This window comes from Elgaria multicarinata, chromosome 10 (assembly GCF_023053635.1).
Source record: "Elgaria multicarinata webbii isolate HBS135686 ecotype San Diego chromosome 10, rElgMul1.1.pri, whole genome shotgun sequence".
Lineage (NCBI taxonomy): Eukaryota > Metazoa > Chordata > Lepidosauria > Squamata > Anguidae > Elgaria > Elgaria multicarinata.
Genome location: NC_086180.1, coordinates 93,919,740 through 93,947,095, shown reverse-complemented (window position 1 = coordinate 93,947,095; position 27,356 = coordinate 93,919,740). Strand labels below are relative to the sequence as shown.

Here is a 27,356-nt window from a genome sequence, read left to right as displayed (position 1 = left end):
ATCCATCACTGCCATTAGAGGAGGCTCAAGTGGCCTCTGTGGCTCAGAGCGTCTTTAACCATGTTGGTATGACATCCCAGCTACAACTCTATCTGGATCCAGGAAATTACAGGCCAGTTAGCATAACATCTGTTCCAGTAAATTGGTTGAAAGCATTATTAAAGGTAAAATTAGTAAGCATTTAGAAGGACAAGCCCTGCTAAAAGAGAATCAAATGGTTTCCGCAAAGGTAAGATCAGCAATTTCCTATTTGAGTTCTTTAAGAACTCTACAATGGATTCCATCTGTGTCTGGTGAAGGTTTGATCATTTCCTGGCAAACTAGAACAATTTATTTTCATCAAGTGAAAGTGAAATGTCTGTGTTTGCTAGGTAGAGTGCAAATATTCATATTCAAATATTCAAAAGATAATGTATAATCTTTTTTCTGAATTTTTAAAAAAAAACCTCATTGATTTTTCTGCATTGTGCTATGTTGTTTTTCTGCCTTTTCCCCAAACAACCCATGTTGATAACACATGGTCTGCTGTAAGGGTTGTTTTACACAATATGGGTTGGCATATTATCTGAACCTAGACATACCAGTGTCTCTTTCCCCTTGCCAGTGGCAGCCTCTCCAAAGTCCCCAAACAGCACTTTGGAGGGGCTGCCTCTGCCCCCCACCCTGCTCCCTCCAAACCCCCAGCCCCACTCTGACTAAGAACCTGATTGCAGTTAGAGTCCTCTTTTAAAATTCCTTTTTTAATTTTTGTGCAAAAATGGGGCTAGAATTTTTTTTGCATTTTCCCAGTGCAGTTTTATGTGCACAAATGGCCCCTTTAGTTATTTTTTAAATTTTGGCTATTTGCAGTTGTGCACTTCCGCAATCCAAAAATATAGGGTCTTGCCTTGACTGCTCAAGGCTTACACTGTAGCAAGGCTGTTTTGACAGTCTTGCACATCTAAGAGGGAATAATCATGGTATCCCCATGATTCAATGCCTTGACCTGAACTTTGGGAGTCCCCTGATAGGAACCCCCATTTTCCCAAGTGTAGTATCCCTCAGGCATAGGGACCATACGGGTGAGCTTACCTGCTCAGCCTGCCACTTGCCTTTAGACTACCAGGCAATAACATCAGAGTCTTTTCATTGCTGGATTCTTTTATTACTAAAACTTCTTAGAACAGTGACACCAAACTCCCTCAGCAAGGCCCACAACACCAACTGACAGAAACAGAGGCTCCGCCCAGGCCTTCGATGAGGACCTGGAGACTAGCAGCTACAGGCCTCTTAAAGGTATATACATCCACATATCACATCCCCCCTTCTCCATAAAAACAATAACTTTTGTTCAATTAAATCTTAACTTGTCAATCTCAGCTCTTCACCACTATCCCATAACATAGTCCTTAAACTTTGCTGGTAGTCTCACTTCTCGCCCACTCTCCATGTTTTATTCCAATATGGCGGCGGGCACTAAAACCCCTCTTCAAGTGGATTTCTGAAGGGGAGATCCCACTTCTGACACCATGTAGTATCCCTCAGGCATAGGGACCATACGGGTGAGCTTACCTGCTCAGCCTGCCACTTGCCTTTAGACTACCAGGCAATAACATCAGAGTCTTTTCATTGCTAGATTCTTTTATTACTAAAACTTCTTAGAACAGTGACACCAAACTCCCTCAGCAAGGCCCACAACACCAACTGACAGAAACAGAGGCTCCGCCCAGGCCTTCGATGAGGACCTGGAGACTAGCAGCTACAGGCCTCTTAAAGGTATATACATCCACATATCACACCAAGGCACCACCCTGTTTTCCTGTTCAGATCATGGTAATTGGTTCCATTATGGTGGCTGTCAAAAATAAAAGCAGTTACTCTCTTTAGGGTAGAGAAATTGGGTGGCATGCTGGGAACTAGAAGGAGGGGATTACCAAGGGTCGGGGTGGCACTTTAAGTCCCTGGAGTTCTTGGCTAACTTTGAGAGGCGGGGAAAGTGCACAAGATCACCGCTTTAGCCAAATACCCCCCCCACACACACACAATTTGAAGTCTTGCCCAGACCATTCGGGTGTTCCCTTCTAGTCTATATTACCTTGAGTAAGCAGGAACCCATTTTCATGGAAATTTTAATCCCAACCCCTTTTCACTTGTGTTCTATTAGCCCTGCGGGATTTTTAAAACTGTCAAAGGAGCTGTCAAAACTCTGTTGCAACTAGTAGAAATGGGTGGAGGGGGAGAGGGGAAATGAGTGAACCTGCTTGGAAAAAACTCTATGATAAAGAATAACCGATTTAAAAAAAAAGGAAAAGGGGTGATTTCTGTATATCAAATGATGCTGGGAAAATGCAATCTCCCTCCACCCTGCCCTGTTTTTGCATCAAAAAAAGAAAGAAAGGGAATGCTCCAACCATGATTAGTTGTCAAAGGAGCTGTCAGACTCCAACTCAGCTAGTGGAAAGTGGGGGGGGAGGGGAAAACTAGTGGATCTAGTTTAAAAAGACTATTTGTCATAGAAGTGTGCAACTGTGAATAAACAAACTAAAATATTTTTAAAAAAATAACTGAAAGGGCCATTTGCACACATAAAACAGGGCTGGAAAAATACAAAAATAATTTCTTAGCCCTGTTTTGGTGCAAAAAGTTAAAAATAATAATAAAAAAGAGGGCTCCAACTGCTATTGGGGCCATGGTTGGAGTGGGGCTGTAGGGGCTGTGGGGGGGCAATGACAGCCAACATGTGGACTTGTTGGAGGGGCTGCTACTGGCAAGGGGCACTGGGGAAAAAGGGCTCTGACCATGACTGAGATCACAATCAGAGTGGAGGGCTTTGGCGGCAGACAAGATGGATTCTGCTGTCATGTCCCCTAGAATGCTGGGCAGAGCCTGCTGGAGGACCGAGAGAGAAGTGGGGCGGGGACACAAGCTATGCACTGTCCGTGGTGCGCCTCATTGTCTGTTGTGCGCACCCACCACACACTGTGGGTTGTTTGCAAAACAACCGACAGCATGTAGCTGTTCACTCATCATGGTTTAGTGTGTCGTAAGTACATGCCCAGCGTGACAAAGTCATAAAGAGACTAAGCATAGATTTAGTGTATTTATAATGAGATGTAATTGTAACTACATTTAAAAATCCAATCTATTTTTTTTAAAAAAAATCCACTCTCCCCTTCAAATCATTCTCCCTGTTTTTCTCCCCCTTGTCCCCCACTGCTCAGCTCTTTCCTGCTAAGCAGCATTAGGGCAGGGGCCTTGTCGTAGGCTCAGGAGGTTTAAACCTTCTCTAACCCCAGAGAGCTTCTGCTATTGGGCGGTATAAAAATGTAATAAATAAATAAATAAAATAAATAAATAGTCAGGGGTTAGGGTAAATTGGTTTTGGCTCCATTCCAGGCATTATCACTTTTTTTATGTGTCCCTTGACCACTTTCCCCAGTGTGAATGCTGCCCCTGTGAGGATTCTTCCCCCCAACTTCTGCCCCTGTGAGGATTCTTCCCCCCAACTTCTGCCCCTGTGAGGATTCTTCCCCCCAACTTCTGCCCCTGTGAGGATTCTTCCCCCCAACTTCTGCCCTTGTGAGGATTCTTCCCCCCAACTTCTGCCTTGATTTTTTTTACCTCTATTAAAATATAGAATTCTTTGATATTCTTTCTGCTGTAAGCAAAGGTGCCTGTCTGCAAATCTAACCTTGTTTTTGGTTGACTGCTGAAGTGGAGACTATGATAAAAATGTCTGTTTAAGCTATTTTCATTGAAGATGACCTGATTGATTCAACAATTGATCATCATGCTTGCTCTTAACTAAATAGTTTATGGCTCCAGCCCATTAACCGCACAAATGAGAGATGGAGTAGTAAGAAAGTTTGCAGTTTAATCAGTTTTTATATTCTTTTATTGAATGTGTCATTAATTTTTAATGTTCATGTTTTTATATTTTGTGTGTTTATTGGAGCCATTTTGATACTGTTTTAATTAAAATGCAGGATAAAAAATGAAACTAAATTAAATAAAAAGACTTCATTAATTGCAGTAAGATTTGATCTGGAGGAGATGAGTAAGAATTAGTTGCTTCAGTTCTTCTTTTATTTCTCTCCCTCTTTAGAACAATTTGCAATCAGTGAAAAGATGTCATTGGAAGAAAGCAGGAGGCCTTTCAGGGGGTCACTGGGAACTGAAGAGGGCTCCACTCGTGTGATCACTATTGTCTTTATCGCACTCCTGATAGATCTCTTGGGTTTCACCCTCATCCTGCCGCTCCTTCCTTCAATACTGGATTATTACAGCAAGAATGATGTAAGTTAGAACCAAGCCATACTTATTGAAAATACTCTCATTCGTAAGGTGTGAGCTTGACCAATAATATACAATTGTAAAGCGCTGTGGTTTTTTTTTATATGAGATACTGGGGAAGGGAGCTCCCATTTGTGCACTATGGCCAGCGGCTCTGTGCACTGGAATTCCTTGCACCCCTCCCTACTTGGATAATTTGTAAAGGAGAGCATCAGCAAAATTTATTCCCTTGTATACAGATTTATATACAGAGATGTGGGCAGGTTTTGGGAGATGGCTCTCATTTCTCGAGCCCTGTGATTTGGAAGGAAGTGCACATAATTTTCCTTCAAATGGAGGCTATCTGGTATCATAGAATCATAGAATAGCAGAGTTGGAAGGGGCCTACAAGGCCATCGAGTCCAACCCCCTGCTCAATGCAGGAATCCACCCTAAAGCATCCCTGACAGATGGTTGTCCAGCTGCCTCTTGAATGCCTCTAGTGTGGGAGAGTCCACAACCTCCCTAGGTAGCTGATTCCATTGTCGCACTGCTCTAACAGTCAGGAAGTTTTTCCTGATGTCCAGCCGGAATCTGGCTTCCTTTAACTTGAGCCCGTTATTCCGTGTCCTGCACTCTGGGAGGATCGAGAAGAGATCCTGGCCCTCCTCTGTGTGACAACCTTTTAAGTATTTGAAGAGTGCTATCATGTCTCCCCTCAATCTTCTCTTCTCTAGGCTAAACATGCCCAGTTCTTTCAGTCTCTCTTCATAGGGCTTTGTTTCTAGACCTCTGATCATCCTGGTTGCCCTCTTCTGAACACGCTCCAGCTTGTCTGCGTCCTTCTTGAATTGTGGAGCCCAGAACTGGACGCAATACTCTAGATGAGGCCTAACCAGGGCCGAATAGAGAGGAACCAGTACCTCACGTGATTTGGAAGCTATACTTCTATTAATGCAGCCCAAAATAGCATTTGCCTTTCTTGCAGCCATATCGCACTGTTGGCTCATATTCAACTTGTGATCTACAACAATTCCAAGATCTTTCTCGTTTGTAGTATTGCTGAGCCAAGTGTCCCCCATCTTGTAACTGTGCCTTTGGTTTCTATTCCCTAAATGTAGAACTTGGCATTTATCCCTATTAAATTTCATCCTGTTGTTTTCAGCCCAGCACTCCAGCCTATCAAGATCGCTTTGAAGGTTGTTTCTGTCTTCCAGGGTATTAGCTATCCCACCCAATTTTGTGTCATCTGCAAATTTGATCAGCGTTCCCTGCACCTCCTCGTCCAAATCATTAATAAAAATGTTGAAGAGCACTGGGCCCAGGACTGAGCCCTGCGGCACCCCACTCGTTGCCTCTCCCCAGTTTGAGAAGGTTCCATTGATAAGTACTCTTTGAGTCCGATTCTGTAGCCAACTGTGGATCCACCTAATAGTTGTTCCATCTAGCCCACTTTTAGCTAGTTTGTTAATCAGAATGTCATGTGGTACTTTGTCAAAAGCTTTGCTGAAGTCAAGATATATGATGTCCACAGCATTCCCACAGTCCACAAGGGAGGTTATCCAATCAAAAAATGAGATCAAATTAGTCTGACAGGATTTGTTCCTGACAAATCCATGTTGGCTTCTAGTAATCACTGCATTGATTTCAAGGTGTTTACAGATTGACTTCTTTATAATCTGCTCCAGAATTTTCCCAGGGATGGATGTCAGACTGACTGGTCTGTAGTTCCCAGGTTCCTCCTTTTTGCCCTTTTTGAAGATAGGGACAACGTTAGCCCTTCTCCAGTCATCCGGCACCTCACCCGTCTTCCATGATTTTGCAAAGATAATAGACAAAGGTTCTGAGAGTTCTTCCGCTAGCTCCTTCATTACTCTTGGATGCAGTTCATCGGGCCCTGGAGATTTGAACTCATTCAAGGAAATTAGGTGTTCTTTGACCATTTGTTTATCAATCCCAAACTGCAATCCTGCCCCCTCAACTTCTGCTTCACTTTTTCCAGGGGGGTCATAGACCCGCTTTTGGGAGAAGACCGAGGCAAAGTAGGAATTGAGCACTTCAGCCTTTTCTTTGTCATCTGTTATCAATTTGCCATCCTCATTAAGCAGTTGAACCACCATTTCTTTCCTCTGTCTTTTACTACTCACGTATCTGAAGAAAGCCTTTTTATTGCTTTTAGCATCCCTCGCTAATCTCAGCTCATTCACAGCTTTAGCCTTCCTGACGCCATTTCGGCACTTCTGCGCTACTTGTCTGTACTCTTCTTTTGTAGCCTGGCCTTCCTTCCACTTCCTATATGTATCCCTTTTTGTTTTCAGTTCATCAATAAGCTTTTTGTGGAGCCACATTGGTTTCCTCTGTTGTCTTCTATCTTTTCTCCTTGTTGGAATTGTTTGTAACTGTGCCTTTAAAATTTCATTTTTTAGATACTCCCACCCATCCTGCACTCCTTTTCTCTTTAGGCTCCCTTGCCACGGGACCTTACTTATTATAGTTCTGAGTTTATTAAAATCAGCTTTCCTAAAATCCAGAGTACGTGTATGGCTACGCTCGACTTTTGTCTCCTTCATAATCAAGAATTCAAGTATGACGTGGTCACTTTCCCCCAGAGTTCCCGTAACTGCCACTTTATCCACTAAGTCATCCCTATTGGTCAATAACAAGTCAAGGATTGCCGATCCTCTAGTTCCTTCCACCACTTTCTGTAGGAGAAAGTTATCACCCATACATGTCAGGAATTTCTTGGAAGGGCCGCTTTTGGCAGTAATGGTCTCCCAACAGATATCAGGGTAATTGAAGTCCCCCATCACTACTACATCACACTTCCTTGAAACACTGGTAATTTGTTTCTCAAAAGTTTCGTCCTTGTCTTCTCCTTGATTGGGTGGTCGGTAGTAGACTCCGATTATCATATTCTTTTTATTCCTAGCCCCATTTATTTTAATCCAGACGCTCTCGACGGGGCTCCCAATCTCATCCGCCTGTATTTCTGTGCAGGGATAGGTATTTTTAACATATAGTGCAACTCCACCTCTCTTTCTATTTCTTCTGTTCTTTTTGAACAAGTTATATCCTTCAATTGCTATATTCCAGTCATGGGAGTCATCCCACCAAGTTTCAGTTATACCTATCAAGTCGTATTTGCCTTCATGTAATAAGAGTTCAAGTTCATTCTGTTTGTTTCCCATGCTCTGGGCATTAGTATATAGACATCGAAGACCATGTGTTTTATAGTCTGGCTTTGTTCCTACCTTGTTGCAGACACTATTTTGGGACACTGTTGGAGCTGTTCTCTGTACTGTGGTGCCTTGGCCTTCATCCATTGTTGCCTCAAAATTTACGTCTCCCACCCCGTAAGATTCAGTTTAAAGCCCTCCTGATGAAGTTCTTCATGCTGTGGCCGAACTCATTCTTTCCAGCCCTTGTGAGGTGCAACCCATCTCTTGCCAGCAGTCCATGTTCCAAGTAGCATAGCCCGTGGTCCCAGAATCCAAAACTCTCACGACGGCACCACCTTCGAAGCCAGTCGTTCATCCGGAGTATTTTTCTTTCCCTTTCTAATCCTCTTCCAAGAACCGGGAGGATGGATGAGAAAACTACCTGGGCCCCAAAGTTCTTCAGTTTCCTTCCCAGAGCTTCAAAGTCTGAAATGATTTCTTCATAGCTCTGCTTGGCGACATCATTTGTTCCCACATGGATGAGAAGAAAGGGGTATGTGTCCGTGGACTTTATGAGCTTCGGTAACCCTTCAGTCACATCTCTAATCTGTGCTCCAGGGAGACAGCACACCTGGCGAGTCCATGGGTCTTCACGACATACTTGGGTTTCAATCCCACGCAGCAGGGAGTCTCCCACAACGACTACTCTTCTCTTCTTCTTGGTTGACCTACCTTCTGTCCCTTGGTCACTGTTGCATGGTGTCTCCTGTACTTCCTCCTCTGCAAACTGTCCTTCAGTCTCATTCTCCAGAAGCTGAAAGCGGTTGCTTAACTCCAATGGCCCCACCGGTGCAGAACGCCCTCTAATTCCTCCTCTCCTAACTGTCACTCTTTTCCAAGGAGTTTCCTCTTCATTGGCTTTCCTCCCCTCAGCATACTCCACTTCGGCTTCAGCTGGCTGTTGTTCTTCAATCTCATGTGCTTCTTGTTGCTGTTGCAGTTCCACCGTTCGGTCTAAGAACTCCTCGACTTCTCTTATTCCTTGGAGGGTGGACACTCGCTGATCAAGTCCTCTCACTTTTTCTTCCAAAAGTGCCACCAGCTTGCACTTGTTGCAGGTATACGCCATGTTGAGCTCAGGCAGAAACACGAACATTGCACACCCTTTGCAGGTCACCACCTCTAGGGACTCCTTTCCATCCATATTGTCGATTTCTGCTTTGGTTTTTTTCCTTTTTGATTATAGTAGAATTGCCTTTGCTTTGTTGTGTCCTCTCTGAAGGTACACAACTATATGAGGATGTCTTAAGGGAAAGTAATCTTTTGGGGTTTTTTTCTCTTTATGTTTTTCTTTCTTTTTTTCCCCCACCTCTTTTTTATTTTTATTTTTTATTATTTTATTTATTTTTTAAGAGGCCTCCCCCTTGACCTCCCCTGCCGAACTCCCCCTGTCAAACTCCTGTTTGTTCTTCCTGTTAGCTCGCTCCCTGTTCGCTCGCTCCCTGGGAATCTGGCTTACTTTTATAGCTCCTACTTGAGCTGGGCCAGCTGCTCTTCCCTGCTTCTGCTTAGCTCCAAGTCAGGAACCAGAATGAGGTCACTGAAATGCCAACAACAATCAACAACAATCAACAGCAATTAGGCACTGATTGCTGAGTCCAACTGACAATCAGGCCACTCCCCCTTCAGCTCCTGCAGCAACTATTCACACTGACCTCTCACTCAGCACTCAGGAGCACATGGCAAGCACACGGCCTCTTTGAATTGGCAGCCTCCTGGGTTTCCTTGAGGCTTCTCTTCTTCCCCTGTCCTTGGTCTCCTCTTCCCCTACACTCCCCCTGTCAAACTCCTGTTTGCTCTTCCTGTTAGCTCGCTCCCTGTTCGCTCGCTCCCTGGGAATCTGGCTTACTTTTATAGCTCCTACTTGAGCTGGGCCAGCTGCTCTTCCCTGCTTCTGCTTAGCTCCAAGTCAGGAACCAGAATGAGGTCTTCCCCTTTCTCCCTCATTTCTTTTGATGTGAAATTAGGAAATATTGGGAGCAGAGGGGAACATTGCTCTTCCTTGATCTCTTATAGATCTCTTCTCTCTGATTCCCTCATTTTATTGCTAACCCTGTATAATGTGTCCCCAGTCCGATTTCCCCATTTTGAAATTATAGAAGGAGACACGTTTCATCTACCTGTTTGCAAGAACCCCTGAGTTCTGGGCACGACTAGGTACCAGTTTAGCATTTGCTAGTTTTGCAATGAGGCTGAACTTGAATGTACTTTTCTGAAGTTTCGATTTGCTCTATTCTCAACTTCTGTTATTTAAATTGTTTTATATTTGTTGGCACACTGCCTTGAGAACTTTATGGCCTAAAAGAAGCTTATACATATGTTAATTAATAAATTAATTTATTCATTTTATTGTAAGTATTTTTACTTCATTCCCTGTAACACTGCAGTGAGTTTTTTGGATGAGTACCTATTTAGCTGCTATTGTTACCTTAAGAGTACAACAATTTAAACTTATAATTGTGATTTTATTTTGTTTTCCTCTTTTTGTTAGACACCACCATGGGTGTTGGTGACAGTAGGAAGGCATTATAGAAAATGCCTACAAGTGTTTGTATTGTTCTCTTTAGTGAATGTGAGGTATAGGATTAGTAAAAGAAGAATGTGAGGAGTTCCTTCTATCATGACATAGTTTGAATTACTAAGTGAGGGGGGTGAGGCAGGGTGGGGTTAAGCTGTTCTCTTAGCTCAGTGGTTCCCAAAGTGGGTGGTACCGCCCCCTTGGGGGCAGTGGGATTGCATAGGGGGGCGTTAAGAGGCAAGGTGGTGGCAGGGGGGCGCTAAGAGGCAAAGGGGCGGCAGGGGGGCGCTTGAGGTGGTCTTTTTCGAGAAGCACCTCTCCATAGCCGAAGCTCTCTGAGCGGTTTACAAAAGTTAAAAACAGTGAACATTAAAATGTATACAAAATTTAAAACCATCAAAAACATAAAAACAACAGTATAAAAACAATGTTATCCATTTAAAAACAACAGTTCTGGGGTCTGTTAAAAACAAACAAACTTAGCGTTGTTAAATGCTGTTAAATGCCTGGAAGAACAGAAAAGTCTTGACCTGGCGCCAAAAAGATAACAATGTTGGTGCCAGGCGAGCCTCATTGAGGAGATCATTCCATAATTGGGGGGCCACCACTGAAAAGGCCCTCTCCCTTGTTGCCATCTTCCGAGCTTCCCTCGGAGTAGGCACTCAGAGGAGGACCTTAGATGTTGAGTGCAGTGTACTGGTAGGTTCATGTCGGGAGAGGTGTTCCATCAGGTATTGTGGTCCCAAGCCGTGTAGGGCTCTATAGGTCAAAACCAGCACCTTGAATTGGGCTCAGAAACGTATAGGCAGCCAATGCAAGCAGGCCAGAATCGGTGTTATATGTTCAAACCTCCTTGTTCCAGTTATCAATCTGGCCACTGCTTTTTGCACAAGCTGCAGCTTCCGAACCGTCTTCAAAGGCTGCCCCACGTAGAGGGCATTGCAGTAATCTAATTTTGAGGTTACCAGAGTATGGACGATTGAAGCTAGGTTATCCCTGTCCAGATAGGGATGTAGCTGGGCCACCAACCGGCGTTGGTAGAAAGCACTCGAGGCCACCTGAGCCTCAAGTGACAGAGATGGTTCTAGGAGAACCCCCAAGCTACGAACCTGCTCCTTCAGGGGGAGTGCAACCCCATCCAGAACAGGTTGAACACTCACCATCTGGGCAGAAGAACCACCCACCAGCAGCATCTCAGTTTTGTCTGGATTGAGTTTCAGTTTATTAGCCCTCATCCAGTCCATTGTCGCAGCCAGGCACCGGTTCAGCACATCCACAGCCTCACCTGATGAAGATGAAAAGGAGAAGTAGAGCTCTGTGTCATCAGCGTACTGATGATAACACACTCCAGAACTCCGGATGACAGCACCCAATGGTTTCATGTACATGTTAAACAGCATGGGGGACAAGACTGACCCCTGCAGAATCCCATACTGGAGAGTCCACGGGGCCAAGCAATGTTCCCCAAGCACTACCTTCTGGAGCCGACCAGTCAAGTAGGAGTGGAACCACTGCAGTGCAGAGCCTCCCACTCCAAACTCAGTCAGACGTTCCAGAAGGATACCATGGTCAATGGTATCGAAAGCCGCTGAGAGATCAAGGAGAATCAACAGAGTCACACTCCCCCTGTCTTTCTCCCGACATAGGTCATCATACAGGGCAACCAAGGCTGTTTCCATGCCAAAACCAGGCCTGAAACCTGACTGAAATGGATACAGATAACCAGTCTCATCCAAGAGTGTCTGGAGCTGGCCCGCCACCACCCACTCAAGGACCTTGCCCAGGAACGGAACATTTGCCACTGGCCTGTAGTTACTAAGATTTTCCGGGTCCAAGGAAGTTTTTTTCAGGAGTGGTCTCACTACAGCTTCTTTCTGACAGCCTGGGACCACTCCCTCCCACAAAGAGGCATTAATCACTTCCTTGGCCCAGCTGGCTGTTCCATCTCTGCTAGCTTTTATTAGCCAAGAGGGGCAAGGATCCAGTACAGAGGTGGTTGCGTGGACCTGTCCAAACACCTTGTCAACATCCTTGAGCTGTACCAACTGAAACTCATCCAAGAAAACTGGACAAGGCTATATTCTTGATACTTCACTAGATTCACCTGCTACAACACTGGAGTCTAAGTCCTGGCGGATGCCAAAGATTTTAATCTGGAAGTGCCTAGCAAATTCATTACAGCAGGCCTCAGATGGTTCTACCATGTCCTTGGGACAACTCTGAAAAGCCCCGCTGGGCGGCAGATTGAAGAATTAATAGTGGCAGCAAAGTATTTTGGTTTTTTTTGCTGCCTTCAGTGCCCCTGAATATGCCTTACTATAGGCACTTACCAGTATTTGATTGCATCCACTAGGAGTTCGTCTCCATCTGCCCTCAAGCCGTCTCCTATTTTGTTTCATTGCTCTCAGCTCTGGGGTATACCACAGAGCTGTACGAGCTCTACTCAGGAGAGGGCACTCAGGAGCAATCATGTCAACCGCCTGGGTGATTTATGCATTCCACAGATCAACCAGGGTTTCGACAGGAGAGCCAGCCCTATCAGCCAGAAAATGCCCCAGAGGCATTTGGAAACCATCCGGATCCATTAGCCTCTGGGGGTGGACCATCTTAATAAGTCCCCCACCCTTGCAGAGCGGAAAATCTGCTGTAAGTCTAAACCTCAGCAAGCAGTGATCTGACCATGACAAAGGGATTGATGTGAGGTCCCCCACTTCCAGATCACCATCTCCATGTCCAGTTGTGAAAACCAGATCTAGAGTATGCCCTGCTACATGAGTTGGGCCGACGACATGTTGGGACAGTCCCATGGTTGTCATAGAGACCATGAAATCTTGAGCCGCCCAGGTTAAGGTGCCCTCGGCATGAATGTTGATATCCCCCAGAACCAACAGTTTGGGGGATCTCAGCAGTGTAGCCGAGACCACCTCCGTTAGCTCAGCTAGGGAGTCTGTTGAGCAGCAGGGTACACCAACAGAATCCCTAATCTGTCCCACTGACCCAACACAAGGTGCAAACACTCCAGACCAGTAGTCACATGGACAGGGAGCCTGCACAGGGAGATGGAATTCCACAGCAACCCCCCTCCCACAGCAACCCCCCTCCCCTGCCCTCAGTTCTACCCTGATGCTGAACTGAGTACCCCGGTGGGCATAGCTGGGAGAGACTGACCCACCCAGGTCTTGGTTATACACACCAAATCGGCTGCCTCATCCACAATTAAGTCATGGGGGGGGGGGAGGTCTTATTATGCACCGATCTGGCATTTAAAAGCAGCATCGGTGATGGAAAGGGATCCAAATTATTAGCAAATAGAGTCAAGAAAAGAAGGGACGAAAGAAGAATAGCTTTAAAAACAGGGAAGGGAGAAATGACCCATGACTTAAAGGAAATGGGTGACATCTTTGCTAATTATTTTGAAGAACTGTATAAAAATAAAAATACAGATGGCACACTAATAGAGAAGTATCAGAGAGAAGCTAAAATCCCGGCCATTTCAGTTGATCAAAAAGATCAATTAGAGCAACCAATCACTGAAGAAGAAATCAAAGAAGTAATCAAAAATCTTAAATCCCATAAAGCTCCTGGGCCTGATGGATATACAGGAGAATACTACAAAATTTATAAGGACTTATTGATTCCATATTTTAAAATATTATTTAATACTATTCTTAATGGAGCCTCCCTACCCAATACTTGGTCACAATCTAGAATAGTACTAATTATTATTATTATTTATTTATTTATTTATATAGCACCATCAATGTACATGGTGCTGTACAGAGTAAAACAGTAAATAGCAAGACCCTGCCGCATAGGCTTACATTCTAATAAAATCATAATAAAACAATAAGGAGGGGAAGAGAATGCAAACAGGCACAGGGTAGGGTAAACAGGAACTGGGTAGGGTAAAACTAACAGTATAAAGTCAGAATAAAATCAAGTTTTAAAAGCTTTAGGAAAAAGAAAAGGATCCAACTAATCCTGACTCCTATAGGCCTATATCTCTTCTCAATGTAGACTACAAGATATTTGCTTTGATATTGGCTAATAGATTAAAAACAGTACTGGGATCTGTAATTCATCCAGATCAATTTGGGTTTTTGCCCATAGCAGATGCACACCGTAGAATATATAGTATAATTAAATTTTGCAAGACATTTAAAAAAATCTCTAGCCATCATGACAATAGACCTATTTAAAGCCTTTGACAGTGTAAATCTAAACTTTCTTTTGAAATCCAAAAACATATTTAAATTTGGCCAAAAATTCTTTCATGCTCTGAACTCAATCTACACAAAAACCACAGCCACAATTAGATTTAACAATTGGTAAGCTCATAAAATCGATATCCATGCTGGTACAAAACAAGGTTGTCCACTCTCCCCATTACTCTTTACATTATCGAATTTTTGGCAGACAAATTGAGATGTAATGCCCAAATTAAAGGAGTGAAAGTTAATGCTCAAACTCATTTAATCAGTCTATATGCAGATGATATAATGTTAGCAACAGAACACCCTAAAGAAGATGCAATAGCCATAAAAAAGAATTCGAGACTTTCCAAAACGTATCTGGTCTTAAAGTAAATTTTCTAAATCTGATTTATTATGTTATAATGTCAACGCCAATACACAATTGGCTACTTCTAAAATAATGGGCATTCCCCTAGTTAACTCATCTTTTCAATATCTGGGAGTCCAAATTAGTAAAAACATCAACAAAACCTTTAGTAATAATTATGGTAAAATTTGGAAGTCTGTGCAAGTTGACCTAAAAAGTAGAATATCAACAGTTAAAATGATGGTAGTTCCTAAATGTACTTATATATTTTATGTTCTACCAATAGAAGTCCCAATACAACATCTTAAGTTCTGGCAAACCAAAATTGAAAAAAAATTTTTTTAAGTAAGAAGCCTCATTCTCCCAAACTGTTAAGATACAGGCCATTGGATGAAGGAGGATGGGGAGTCCCTAATCTTAAACTTTATTATGAAGCGTATCGACTTAGACACCTCTTATCTTTTATGAATGGCTCACAAGAAAAGCAATGGGTACAAATAGGAAGATCTTTATTTAAAAAGCCAGACCCACAGATTATACCCTTTATTAAAAAGGATATCAGAAACGCCTTGAAAAACCAAAATACACTTCTTAAAGCACCATTGAAGATATGGAAGTACAGGAAGGAGGGCCTTATGCCTGGAATTTCACCAATGATACCTCTTCATGGCCATCCCCAACTTCAAAGGATAGACAGACCCATAAATAAAAAAACATTAAAGAGACAAAATTATTTAGATTAGGGAATTATTACAAAAACGCACAACCTCCTCCACGAGATTTATGGAGAGACAAACTAAGGAATACAGACATAAACTGGCTTCTCTGGTATCAGATTAGCACATTTATAAGGAAACCAATAATGTTACAACAGGGAACCAGAAATCTAACAGAGTTTGAAACAATATTGATAAACATGGATGAAAAAGAAAAGGGACTGATATTGGAACTATATTCACTACTAATGTCAAAAAATATGGGGTCACACCAAAATCTACATAAGATTTGGGAAACAGACTGGAATTTACAAATAGAAGAAGCACAGTTGTCTGCTATGTGGGGTAAATTCCCATATAAGGCCTCCTCAGCACGCTGTAAAGAATTATCCATAAAGTTAATACAAAAATGGTATCTAACTCCAGCACGGCTAGCCCACATGGATAAGAGCTCATCACCACTCTGTTGGTGAAAGTATGGATTGGCTGGTTCATTTCAACACATGTAGTGGGAATGTGCAGGAGTTGCTAACTTCTGGAAACAAGTCTTTCATGAAATTTCTACTATAGTTGGAACAGAAGTTAATGCAACCCCGGAATTAGCCGTTTTGCACATATTCAAAGATACCAATGAACTTTTATTAAAGAAGACTTTAATAGGATTCTTGCTGATAGCAGCCAAATTATTAATAGTCATATGCTGGAAAAATGCAATAGGATTGACGATACAAAAATGGTACAATATAGTATGGGAACTTGCATTATCAGAAAAATTAACACAAAAAATAAGTGTCGAAGGGGACAGAAAAAAGGGGAAACTTTCACTGCTGATTGGTGGGACTTCATTACATACACAACTCAAGATGATGCGACAGTACAAGTCCCAGCTGCCTTTCAAAATGTGTGGTTTCAATAAAAAAAGAAAAGAAAAGTATATTGATAGCAAATTGAACTTACCTGTATGAGCTCAAAATTATTAATATTTTGTATATTTCTGTATATTTCTTGCTGAAGTTAAAGAACATCATAACAAAATGTCATGTACAGTTTGGTATATTTACCCATGAAGCTGTATTAAAATTGTTTGTAAAAGATTTTTAATATTGAAAATCAATAAAAAAAGTTTGTTTTAAAAAAAGCACCATCAGGAGGCTCGAGGGCTGGCTGATAGGGCAACCAACATACCTGTGATGTGAGGAGGACCGGAACAGGACACAGCCATTAACTGTCTGGGCCGCGTTCCCCTTCCCTGGCAAGTCCTCCTCACAACACCATATCTCCCTCTACCCGTCACTACACTAATTGGGGGGGGCTCCGATCCCCCCTCCTGGCTCTGTATTCCCCCTCCCAGGCACATAGTTGAGACCCTCAGAAAAAGAAAGAAAAAGAAAAAAAAGAGCAGCAACAGGCCCACGGCGCAGCAACCTAGGTGGCTCTCCCCCTGCCCTGGGTGATGGCAAAAGTTCCCCTTCCCCTGCAGGCACTGGCTCTCCCAGAACACCTCAGCCAGCCAGCTCCCCTCCAGGGAGGGGACAGATGGAGAATGTTAGCAGCAGCTGGCTGAGTACCCGGGGGCCTGGTCCTGCAGGGCACAGCAGCAGCAGGAGTCCAACCCCTGCTCAATGCTGAAATCCACCTCAAAGCATACCTGACAGATGGCTGTCCAGGAAGCCAGATTCCAGCTGGACATCAGGAAAAATTTCCTGACTGTTAGAGCACTATGACAATGTAACCAGTTACCTAGAGAGGTTGTGGGCTCTCCCACGCTAGAGGCATTCAAGATGCAGCTGGACAACCATCTGTCAGGTATGCGTTAGGGTGGATTCCTGCATTGAGTGGGGGGTTGGACTTGATGGCCTTATAGGCCCCTTCCAACTCTACTATTCTATGATTCTATGAATGCTTCTAGTGTGGGAGAGCCCACAACTTCCCTAGGTCATTGGTTCCATTGTTATAGTGCTCTAACAGTCAGGAAGTTTTTCCTGATGTCCAGCCAGAATCTGGCTTCCTGTAACTTATTATTATTATTATTATTATTATTATTTATTTATTTATTTATTTATTTATTTATATAGCACCATCAGTGTACATGGTGCTGTACAGAGTAAAACAGTAAATAGCAAGACCCTGCCGCAACCCATTATTCCGTGTCCTGCACTCTGGGATGATTGAGAAGAGACTATGGCCCTTACTCTGTGTGACAACCTTTCAAGTATTTGAAGAGTGCTATCATGTCTCCCCTCAGTCTTCTTTTCTGGCCCAGTTCTTTCAGTCTCTCCTTATAGGGCTTTGTTTCCAGACCCCTGATCATCAGTTTGTATTGCTTTTGCAGACACTGTGGGAAATGTTTTGTGACCTTTCTGGTCACAAGGAACCTTAGGGTTAAATTACACACTCCATTAAATATGTATTGTGCAACTGTTAATCACCTGTTTTTAACGTCAGGTTTAAACCTTCCCACCCACCTGCATGTGACTTATTTAACATAGTGGCCGTGTTCAGGTGACATGCTATACCCTGATGGTTAAGCCTTCTGAACTAACCATGATGGCTTAGTGTGTCATCTGAATGGTGTTTTCCCTCACCATGGTGGCTACAGTTTAACAACTCTCACTAACCATGTTCTGCAAAGGGGTTAGGAGCCCTAAACACTATTATAGAGCTCCTTGGCAAGAGCATCCGAAAACGGTCCTGCTGGATTTCTCTGGCTGAAATGCGCAATGTGACACTTGTCCATTAGCTATGCCATCCCTGTCAATGGAATTGGATTGTCCTAATTCAGGATAAACCAGCAAAAAAAAAAAAGTCCAGCAATGCCGTTTTTGGTTGTTGTTGTGTTTAATTTTTTGCAGTTTTCCTGAAGGTCAAAAGGTTAAAGAACTGCTGCTGCAGTGCTGGCCCTGTAATGACTGCCCATGGCTGTAAGCAGCACTGGCCTGTAATGGCTGTTGTTCGCAGTTTGGGCTGTTGAGGATGCTGGGATGTGTGAGGACTGCAGGATTCTGCCTGATGGTAGATGATGAGGGTGGTTAAGTGGTCATCTGGCAGTGGCACATGTAGTGGTTAGGGTTAACCACCATGCAGTGTGGTTAGCCTAGCCACACTTCCCAAAGTGTTGTCTGAACAGGGCTAGCATGTTGCTTAGTCCTTAGCTGTGGGGCAGTTGTAAGCTGGTTCCAGTACAGTGTAGTGCTGTAGTGGTTGGCCTGGTTTCAGATCCTTCCATAGCCACTTATTCTTGGATAGGAAAGAGAGGCTAATACCTTAATAAGCTCGTTGGTCTTGAAAATGTTATTACACATTATATTCTTTTTATTGTAAAAGGTTAACACAGGTACTCTTTAGGAATCTTGTTCTGAGGAATACCAATATTATGAATGTGAAGAACAGTCAAAATGGCTGTGGTCTTGTTCAGCTAAGTCTTGTCCGGTTAATTGTGTTTAACTGTTTAACTTGGCCCAGGCCTCTGGGCCAGAGGGAGGGAGTTTCAGAGAACATTCCCCAAGGTCTATCTCATGGATGGGTAATTGGCTGTGCCCAGCACTCCCTGTCTTCTACCACAGCACCTGTAGATTTATCAGCCTAGCCAAGGTCGGGCTAATTGGGGTGTTGATTTGTTTCAGCTGTGAGAAGGAACAGCCTGGTGGAGGGAGCCTCGCTCGCAAGGGAGGGACGTAGGATTGGTGGAGGCAGGTCATGGGACCTGTTGACCCGCAGAGGGATAAAGAAGCAAGTAGCCAGGGACTTTCCATCTTCCTGGAGGCTACACATGTGTAAAGTGGAAGATCAGTTTTGAGCTGAGCAGAAACTTGGGTTTAGTTAGGTTTTTTATGTTTAAAGTGTCTGGATACTTTAGGGGAGACTGGCTGCTGCTGTGGCAGGTTTTAGAATGGGATTAATGGTTTTATGGTGTGATTGCTTGCTGCTAACCTTTCCTCAATACTCTATTATTATTATTATTATTTATTTATATAGCACCATCAATGTACATGGTGCTGTACAGATTACACAGTAAATAGCAAGACCCTGCCACATAGGCTTACAATCTAATAAAGTTGTAGTAAACAATAAGGAGGGAAAGAGAATGCAAACAGGCACAGGGAAGTGTAAACAGGCACCGGGTAGGGTGAAGCTAACAGTATAGAGTCAGAACAAACTCAATATTTAAAAGCTATAGGGAAAAGAAAAGTTTTTAGCTGAGTTTTAAAAGCTGTGATTGAGTTTGTAGTTCTCAAGTGTTCTGGAAGAGCGTTCCAGGCGTAAGGGGCAGCAGAAGAAAATGGACGAAGCCGAGTAAGGGAAGTGGAGGTCCTTGGGCAGGCGAGAAGCATGGCATCAGAGGAACGGAGAGCACGAGCGGGGCAATAGTGTGAGATGAGAGAGGAGAGATAGGCAGGAGCTAGACCGTGAAAAGCTTTGAAGGTCAACAGGAGAAGTTTATATTGGATTCTGGAGTGAATTGGAAGCCAATGAAGAGATTTCAGAAGTGGAGTGACATGGTCAGAGCGGCGGGCCAATAAGATGATCTTAGCGGCAGAGCCACCTCATCCCCCCTTTCGTCCTTCCCCCTTTTTTCCTTTTCCTTCAGTTTTTGCTGCCTGACCAGAGCCTTACGAGTTAGATTTTAGTTTGTGTAAATAAAACTGCTTTGGTCCTTAAAGTGTGTGTATAGTTTTATTCCTCAGAGGGCTGGCTCTTCCTGGCTAAGGTCATGGCTAGGGAGGAGGTTACCTGGGAATCCAGATGTTTGGTCCAGGGTCCTACCTTGCAGGGATGCTGGGTGGACCCCAGCCTTCCTTCACAATGAATAGTTAAAACCTAGCTTTTGAAAATAAGTCTCATGTAAACCCAATTTGAGAGTCCATTGAGGTTTACTATTCCTAGTTGCAATTTTGAGTGTGGAAGTGGGAGAAACTTCAATGTGCTGATGTGATTCAAAGGCCTGCTTTTGAAACTATTCAGGATTAAACTGCAAAAGTACTTGTAAAATATTTGTTATGGTTTTGTTTTACATTTCACAATAACCAGAGGTAGTATATGTACCTGCCAAATAACTCCATGTGGCTGGGGCAGGGAAACGATTGCCACTCTCAGGCCTGCCCTGAATTAATTCTTCCTACTGTATGCACATTGCTTTTCTTCTACAGGATGGTTTCTACATGACATTGCAGAATGGGGTGGACTGGTTCACTGAAGTGGTGGGTGTGCCTGTTGAAAGGAAGTACAACAGCGTCTTATTTGGAGGTATGGAAAAAGTTTCAAGATGGGACTGTTTTAAGGGCAGTAGCTAGGCTTGCTCACAATTTGTGAGGAACATGGAACCTTATACGTCTGGTACTCAAATGCATTTCAGCCGTCTATGAGAATCTGCTGGTTTGCTGCATTGGCATCTCCTTTCCCTCTTGCAGAGGAGGGTAGAGGAAGCGGACTGGTTGGAGAGGGAGGCACCTACTAGTGATGTTGGATGCATGATGTTGTCAGCTCAACCACCAGGGCAGGTCTACATTTACTTTGATGTGGCTGCAAATTCACATGATGCAGCTGCCAATTAACTACACCTTTTCATGGTGCTGTTGTACTATGCATTTTAACTTTGCTCTGCCATGGTTCTCTGTGTGTGTCATTAGTGGGGTGAATGCATCTTAGGATGGTGGGCATATTTTGGGAGCAGATCCCACCTCCATCACTGCTATGGGACTTCCCATTTTTCTTTCCTCTGGTCTTTGTTATCATGCAGGTAACCTAAGGTGATAATAGATTGCCAAAGCATGTCTACATGGAAGTAAGTCATTCCTTGCAATGCACTTTACCGAGTACAAGTGGAGGGGTCAGGAGAGGACTGTGGGATTGTTTGTTTTGCAATGTACACGTAACTGTAGTGAGTTTAAAGAGTGTTCGCCCCCAAAGGAGCCTTCTTCCTGTCTAGAAACAGTGGGCAGATGGATGTTGGCTTAACATATTTGGAAGTATCTCATTATGCCCTATTGTACTCGATTTAGCATGCAAGCAGGGCAGTGAGGGGCAAGCTGGTTGTTCTGAAACCTTAACTTTTTCATAAGAGCGAAGGTACGAATTTATTTATTTATTTATTTATTACATTTATATACCGCCCCACAGCCGAAGCTCTCTGGGCGGTTTACAATAATTAAAAATAGTAAACATTAAAAGTATACAAAAATTAAAAAAACATAAAAACAGTATAAAAACAACAGTATCCATTTAAAAACAACAATTCTGGGGTCCATTATTATTATTATTATTATTATTATTATTATTATTATTATTATTATTTATTTATATAGCACCATCAATGTACATTGATTAAATTGACTAAAAACAATCTTAACGTTGTTAAATGCTGTTAAAATGCCTGGGAGAAGAGAAAAGTCTTGACCTGGCGCCGAAAAGATAACAAAGTTGGCGCCAGGCGAGCCTCGTCGGGAAGATCATTCCACAGTCGGGGGGCATCCACTGAGAAGGCCCTCTCCCTTGTTGCCATCCTCCGAGCTTCCCTCGGAGTAGGCACTCGGAGGAGGACCTTAGACGTTGAGCGCAGTGTATGGGTAGGTTCATGTCGGGAGAGGCGTTCCATCAGGTATTGCGGTCCCAAGCCATGTAGGGCTTTATAGGTTAACACCAGCACCTTGAATTGGGCTCGGAAACATATAGGCAGCCAATGCAAGCGGGCCAGAATCGGTGTTATATGCTCAAACCTCCCTGTTCCAGCTATCAATCTGGCCGCCGCATTTTGCACAAGCTGCAGCTTCCGGACCGTCTTCAAAGGCTGCCCCATGTAGAGGGCATTGCAATAATCTAATTTGGAAGTTACCAGAGTATGGACAACTGAAGCTAGGTTATCCCTGTCCAGATAGGGGCATAGCTGGGCCATCAGCCAGAGTTGGTAGAAAGCACTCCGTGCCACCGAGGCCACCTGAGCCTCAAGTGACAAAGATGGTTCTAGGAGAACCCCCAAGCTACGAACCTGCTCCTTCAGGGGGAGTGCAACCCCATCCAGAACCGGTTGAACGCCCCCCATCTGATCAGAGGAACCACCCACCAGCAGCATCTCAGCCTTGTCTGGATTGAGTTTCAGTTTATTAGCCCTCATCCAGTCCATTGTCGCAGCCAAGCACCGGTTCAACACATCCACAGCCAAACCTGATGAAGATGAAAAGGAGAAGTAGAGCTCCGTGTCATCAGCGTACTGATGACAGCGCACTCCAAAACGCCGGATGACCGCACCCAACAGTTTCATGTACATGTTAAACAGCATGGGGGACAAGACCAACCCCTGCGGAACCCCATACTGGAGAGTCCACAGGGCCGAGCAATGTCCCCCAAGCACCACCTTCTGGAGCCGTCCTGCTAAGTAGGAGCGGAACCACTGCAATGCAGTGCCCCCCACTCCCAACTCAGCCAGAGGTTCCAGAAGGATACCATGGTCGATGGTATCGAAAGCCGCTGAGAGGTCGAGGAGAATCAACAGAGTCACACTCCCCCTGTCTTTCTCCCGACATAGGTCATCATACAGGGTGAACAAGGCTGTTTCCATGCCAAAACCAGTCCTGAAACCCGACTGAAATGGATCCAGATAATCAGTCTCATCCAAGAGTGTCTGGAGCTGGCCTGCCACCACCCGCTCAAGGACCTTGCCCAGGAATGGAACTGTAGTTACTAAGATTTTCCGGGTCCAAGGAAGTTTTCTTCAGGAGTGGTCTCACTACCGCCTCTTTCAGACGGTCTGGGACCACTCCCTCTCGTAGAGAGGCATTAATCACCTCCTTGGCCCAGCCGACTGTTCCATCCCTACTAGCTTTTATTAGCCAAGAGGGGCAAGGATCCAGTACGGAGGTGGTTGCACGGACCTGTCCAAGCACCTTGTCAACATCCTCGAGCTGTACCAACTGAAACTCATCCAAGATTACAGGACAAGACTGTACTCTGGACACCTCACTAGATTCACCTGCTATAACACTGGAGTCTAAGTCCTGGCGGATGCAAAAGATTTTGTTCTGGAAGTGCCTAGCTAATTCATTACAGCGGGCCTCAGGTGATTCTACCATGTCCTTGGGGCCAGCATGTAATAGCCTCTGGACAACTCTAAAAAGCTCTGCTGGGCGGCAAATTGAAGATTTAATAGTGGCAGCAAAGTGTTGTTTTTTTGCTGCCCTCAGTGCCCCTGAATATACCTTACTATAGGCACTTACCAATATTTGATTGCATCCACTTGGAGTTCGTCTCCACCTGCCCTCAAGCTGTCTCCTATTTTGTTTCATTGCTCTCAGCTCTGGGGTATACCACGGAGCTGTACGAGCTCTACTCAGGAGAGGGCGCTCAGGAGCAATCCTGTCAACTGCCCGGGTCATTTCTGCATTCCACAGATCAACCAGGGTTTCGACAGGAGAGCCAGCCCTATCAGCCGGAAAACTCCCCAGAGCCCTTTGGAAACCATCCGGATCCATTAGTCTCCGGGGGCGGACCATCTTAATAGGTCCCCCACCCTTGCAGAGGGGAAAAGCTCACCCACCCAAGTCTCGGTTATACATGCCAGATCGGCTGCCTCATCCACAATTAAGTCGTGGATGAGGGAGATCTTATTATGCACCGATCTGGCATTTAAGAGCAGCATTAGGAGGCCCGAGGGCTGGCTGATAGAGCAACCAACAAACCTGCGGGTGCAAGGAGCCATTAATTGTCTGGGCCGCATTCCCCTTACCTGGCACATCCTCTTCACAACACCATATCTCCCTCTACCTGTCACTACACTAATTGGGGCCCCCTCAGTTCCCCCCTCCCGGCTCTGTATCCTCCCTCCCAGGCACATATTTTCAGAAACCCCAGAAAAGAGCAACAACAACAGACAGACAGGCAGGAAGGCAGCTCTCCTCTCCCAGGAAGGTGCAGATGTTCCTTTCTTCACATTGTGCCCAGCTGGGCTGCAGGCTGCCTTGGGTCTTTCAGTGTTCCGCACTTGAGGAGGTTGCAGAGTGCACTGCTGGGGGAAGGGTTACGGTGGGGTTGGACTGTGAGGACAATCAGTTGCTAGGCAGATTATGAAAACTGATCTGTCGTCTGGGGGAGAGTGTCAGCAGCAATTTTGACCAAGTGGCTCTGTAGGCAACTAAAATATCCCACTTTGAGCACCACACAAGACTGTAGGTTATCAGAGTGGGTTATTTTGGCCAAATAAGTCATCAATATGCGGTTGACACTCAACACTATCTCACATTTCCATGTACCCATCTCAGGGAGACTGTGGTACTCCTGAGGCAGTGTCTGTAGACAGTTTTTGAATGGATGAGGGCAAACAAGCTGGAATTTAATCCAGATAAGATGGAAGTACTATAGGTAGAGAAACCAACTATTCTTGTCCCCCAACATGCTGCTGGGGTCATGGGGACAATCTGTCCCCCACATCAGATTTTGCTTCCCATTCCTTCACTAGAGCATGAATAACTGAAAGGAGGTCCACATTCTCCAGTTGGTAAAGACAATGAAAGCATTTAGTGAGCATCCCTGTAATATTACATACATTGATGGATTCATACATGACATTTTTAGGAGTAATACTTACACATTTTAAGCATACACCTAAAAATATAATATGTGATGCATGTATAATATGTGATGCATATTAAAAATATAATATGTGATGCATAGGCATGTATTGCCTAGAGTAGAAGATTGACCTTGATGATGGCAGATCCTCATTGTGTTTAATTATCCATCTTTTCCAGGTCTGATTGGCTCCATATTTTGCTTCCTTCAGTTTCTTGCCTCTCCACTAACTGGTGCTGCATCTGATTACTTTGGAAGAAGACCAGTCATGTTGTTGACTGTGGTATGTCTATTGATCGGAATAGAAAATGTATGGTGGTTATTTTTCTGTTGCAGCCTTAAGAGTAAAAAGGGGGAAGGGCAGGGGGAGAATAACAGAAAAACAACAAATATCCATTCACGCCATTAATAAAAACGGGTTCATCACTTCTATTTCAATACATGCATTAATATAAGTAGTTAATATATATATAAACATCAAAATGAGATTGATGACTTTAGGATATATGTTCAAGTGAAGACAGAGCAGTATGATTCTCATGCAATTGAATGATAGGTGGTGGTGGTGGTCTTTCCAGGCTTGAAGTATGAGCTCTTCGCAAAAGCAATGGTTGTACTACATCACCAGCATCTAGTGGAGGCAGCCAGCTTCTTCTTAACAAGCTTATGTGATGTCCAATATACACAAAACATCATTTTTTGTGGAGTAAACCTTAATTTTAAATCTACAGAAATTATACTTTCTATTTATTAGACTGTATGGAACATTCTATTTCCCTATTCCATTCATCCAAATAAGTTGACTCCAGAATAACCCATAGAGAGGTATTAGTGGGGAAAAATATTTTCCAGTTTGTGAAAAGCTATGACTTTGGGAAATTAAATCTTCTTTCCCTGATTACGAACATCATGCTCTTAAGAAATAAGCAGATAGGAAAACCCCACCCTCCAAAGAAATTTTCAAAATACTACATAAAGCTTTTGAAAATACACTATAATAAAGGAATATTACAAAATATATAAATTACCCATAGCAAGACATACATCTTAAGCATCTTAACCTTACCCCAAGTATTTAACTTCAGAGATGCCCATATCTCCAAATCAGCAGATATTTCTGCCAGCAATATACTTAAAATCAAGTTGATCATTTGAGAAATATCTCTAGGCACTAATATATCAAAGATATGTTATATCCGAGATATGCTTCAGGATAGCGACGGAATTGACATTTAGAAATATACTAAATGGCTTGATATCACCTACAGGCTTTAATTCAGATTTTTACAATTGATAGTGTAGCTGAAAGTATAGCCAAAGGCAACTATTACATTAATCTTGTTAATTGTAGTAGAGATATTCTAACCTACTGATAAAAAAAAACAAATCATCTGCATATAAGTTTATTTTATATTCAACATACTCATACACAAATATGTAATTTTTTCAACTTTGCCTAATTGCTTACACCAAATTGCTTACACCATAACTTGATTCCATATGTTTTAAGTATGATGGAAGCTTAAATTTTAAATAAAACAAAACGCATCCAATCCCTTGCTCATTCACATACCACACATTTGCATGCAGTGGTGTAGTGAAGCCATTGAAGTGCTGGTCCTTTTTAATTTAGCAGGGATGCCCCCCTTCAGGCTTCTCTGTTCCCTCTCAGTTTAGCTGCAATCCTCACAACAGAATGGATTTCCCCAGCAACAATACATTGGCTGGGTTTGCATGTCACTTTGAACCATGGTGGTTTATAATCTACCCACAATAGTTACTACTATGTCCTCCATACAATTGGGCAAATACACTGTGCGTCCTTTTCTCCTTCTCCCTCAACAGTCCTCCTGCTTAGCAGGTGGTGACATTAAACCATTGGAAGCTGGAAAGATAAGGACAAAACTTGATACGCAGCTTCACCTATGGGGGAGGCACCTGATGACCCATCAAAAACCTGTGTGATTACACACAGAGGAGCAAAACCCCCAGGTATGCCAAAGAGGGAGAGGTGCAAATAAACCTTTGGAGGTTTGCAGGATTGGGACAAAACTTTATACACAGCTACCCCTAAGTGGGAGGCACTCAATGACATGTCAAAACCCTGTTAATTTTCAGTAGTGCAGTAGCGCTAAATTGCAATAGTGCACATTGGACAATTGGCACTTTCTGCTGCTGTTTATATAGGGCAGTAATAAAGTAGCAATGCATCGCATTTGTACACTTTGGGCGATTGGTGCTCTCTGCTGATCTTTATTTTTGTTTCCCACTATAGTGCAGTAACAAAGTAGTGGTAAATATAAATGCACGCTTCGGGCTTTGAGGGATTGGCGCTCACTAGTGATCTTTATTTTTGCTTTCCATCATAGCACAGTAGCGCTGTTTCACTGCTTTGCTGCGTCACAGTGCTGCACTGTAGATATTGAGCAATTGGCGAAATATAGAGCTGCTCTTATTATTTTTGCTTTGCACTACTTTAGTATTTCATGGGGAGTTTAGAGCTTTCTTCATTGGCTGTCTGTAAGTGCTGGAGCA

The 27,356-nt window shown here is 43.6% G+C and overlaps 1 protein-coding gene across 1 annotated transcript in view; it reads left to right on the top strand.

Moving 5' to 3' along the window:
* Positions 1-4,015: 4,015 nt before the first annotated feature.
* MFSD10 (major facilitator superfamily domain containing 10) overlaps positions 4,016-27,356 on the top strand; it is a 96,164-nt gene continuing 72,823 nt past the window's right edge. Inside the window, exons 1-3 of the mRNA XM_063135892.1 lie at positions 4,016-4,275; positions 20,411-20,507; positions 25,001-25,104. Coding sequence (XP_062991962.1) covers positions 4,108-4,275; positions 20,411-20,507; positions 25,001-25,104 — 369 coding nt within the window. The 5' untranslated portion in view covers positions 4,016-4,107. The remainder of the gene's footprint in view (positions 4,276-20,410; positions 20,508-25,000; positions 25,105-27,356) is intronic.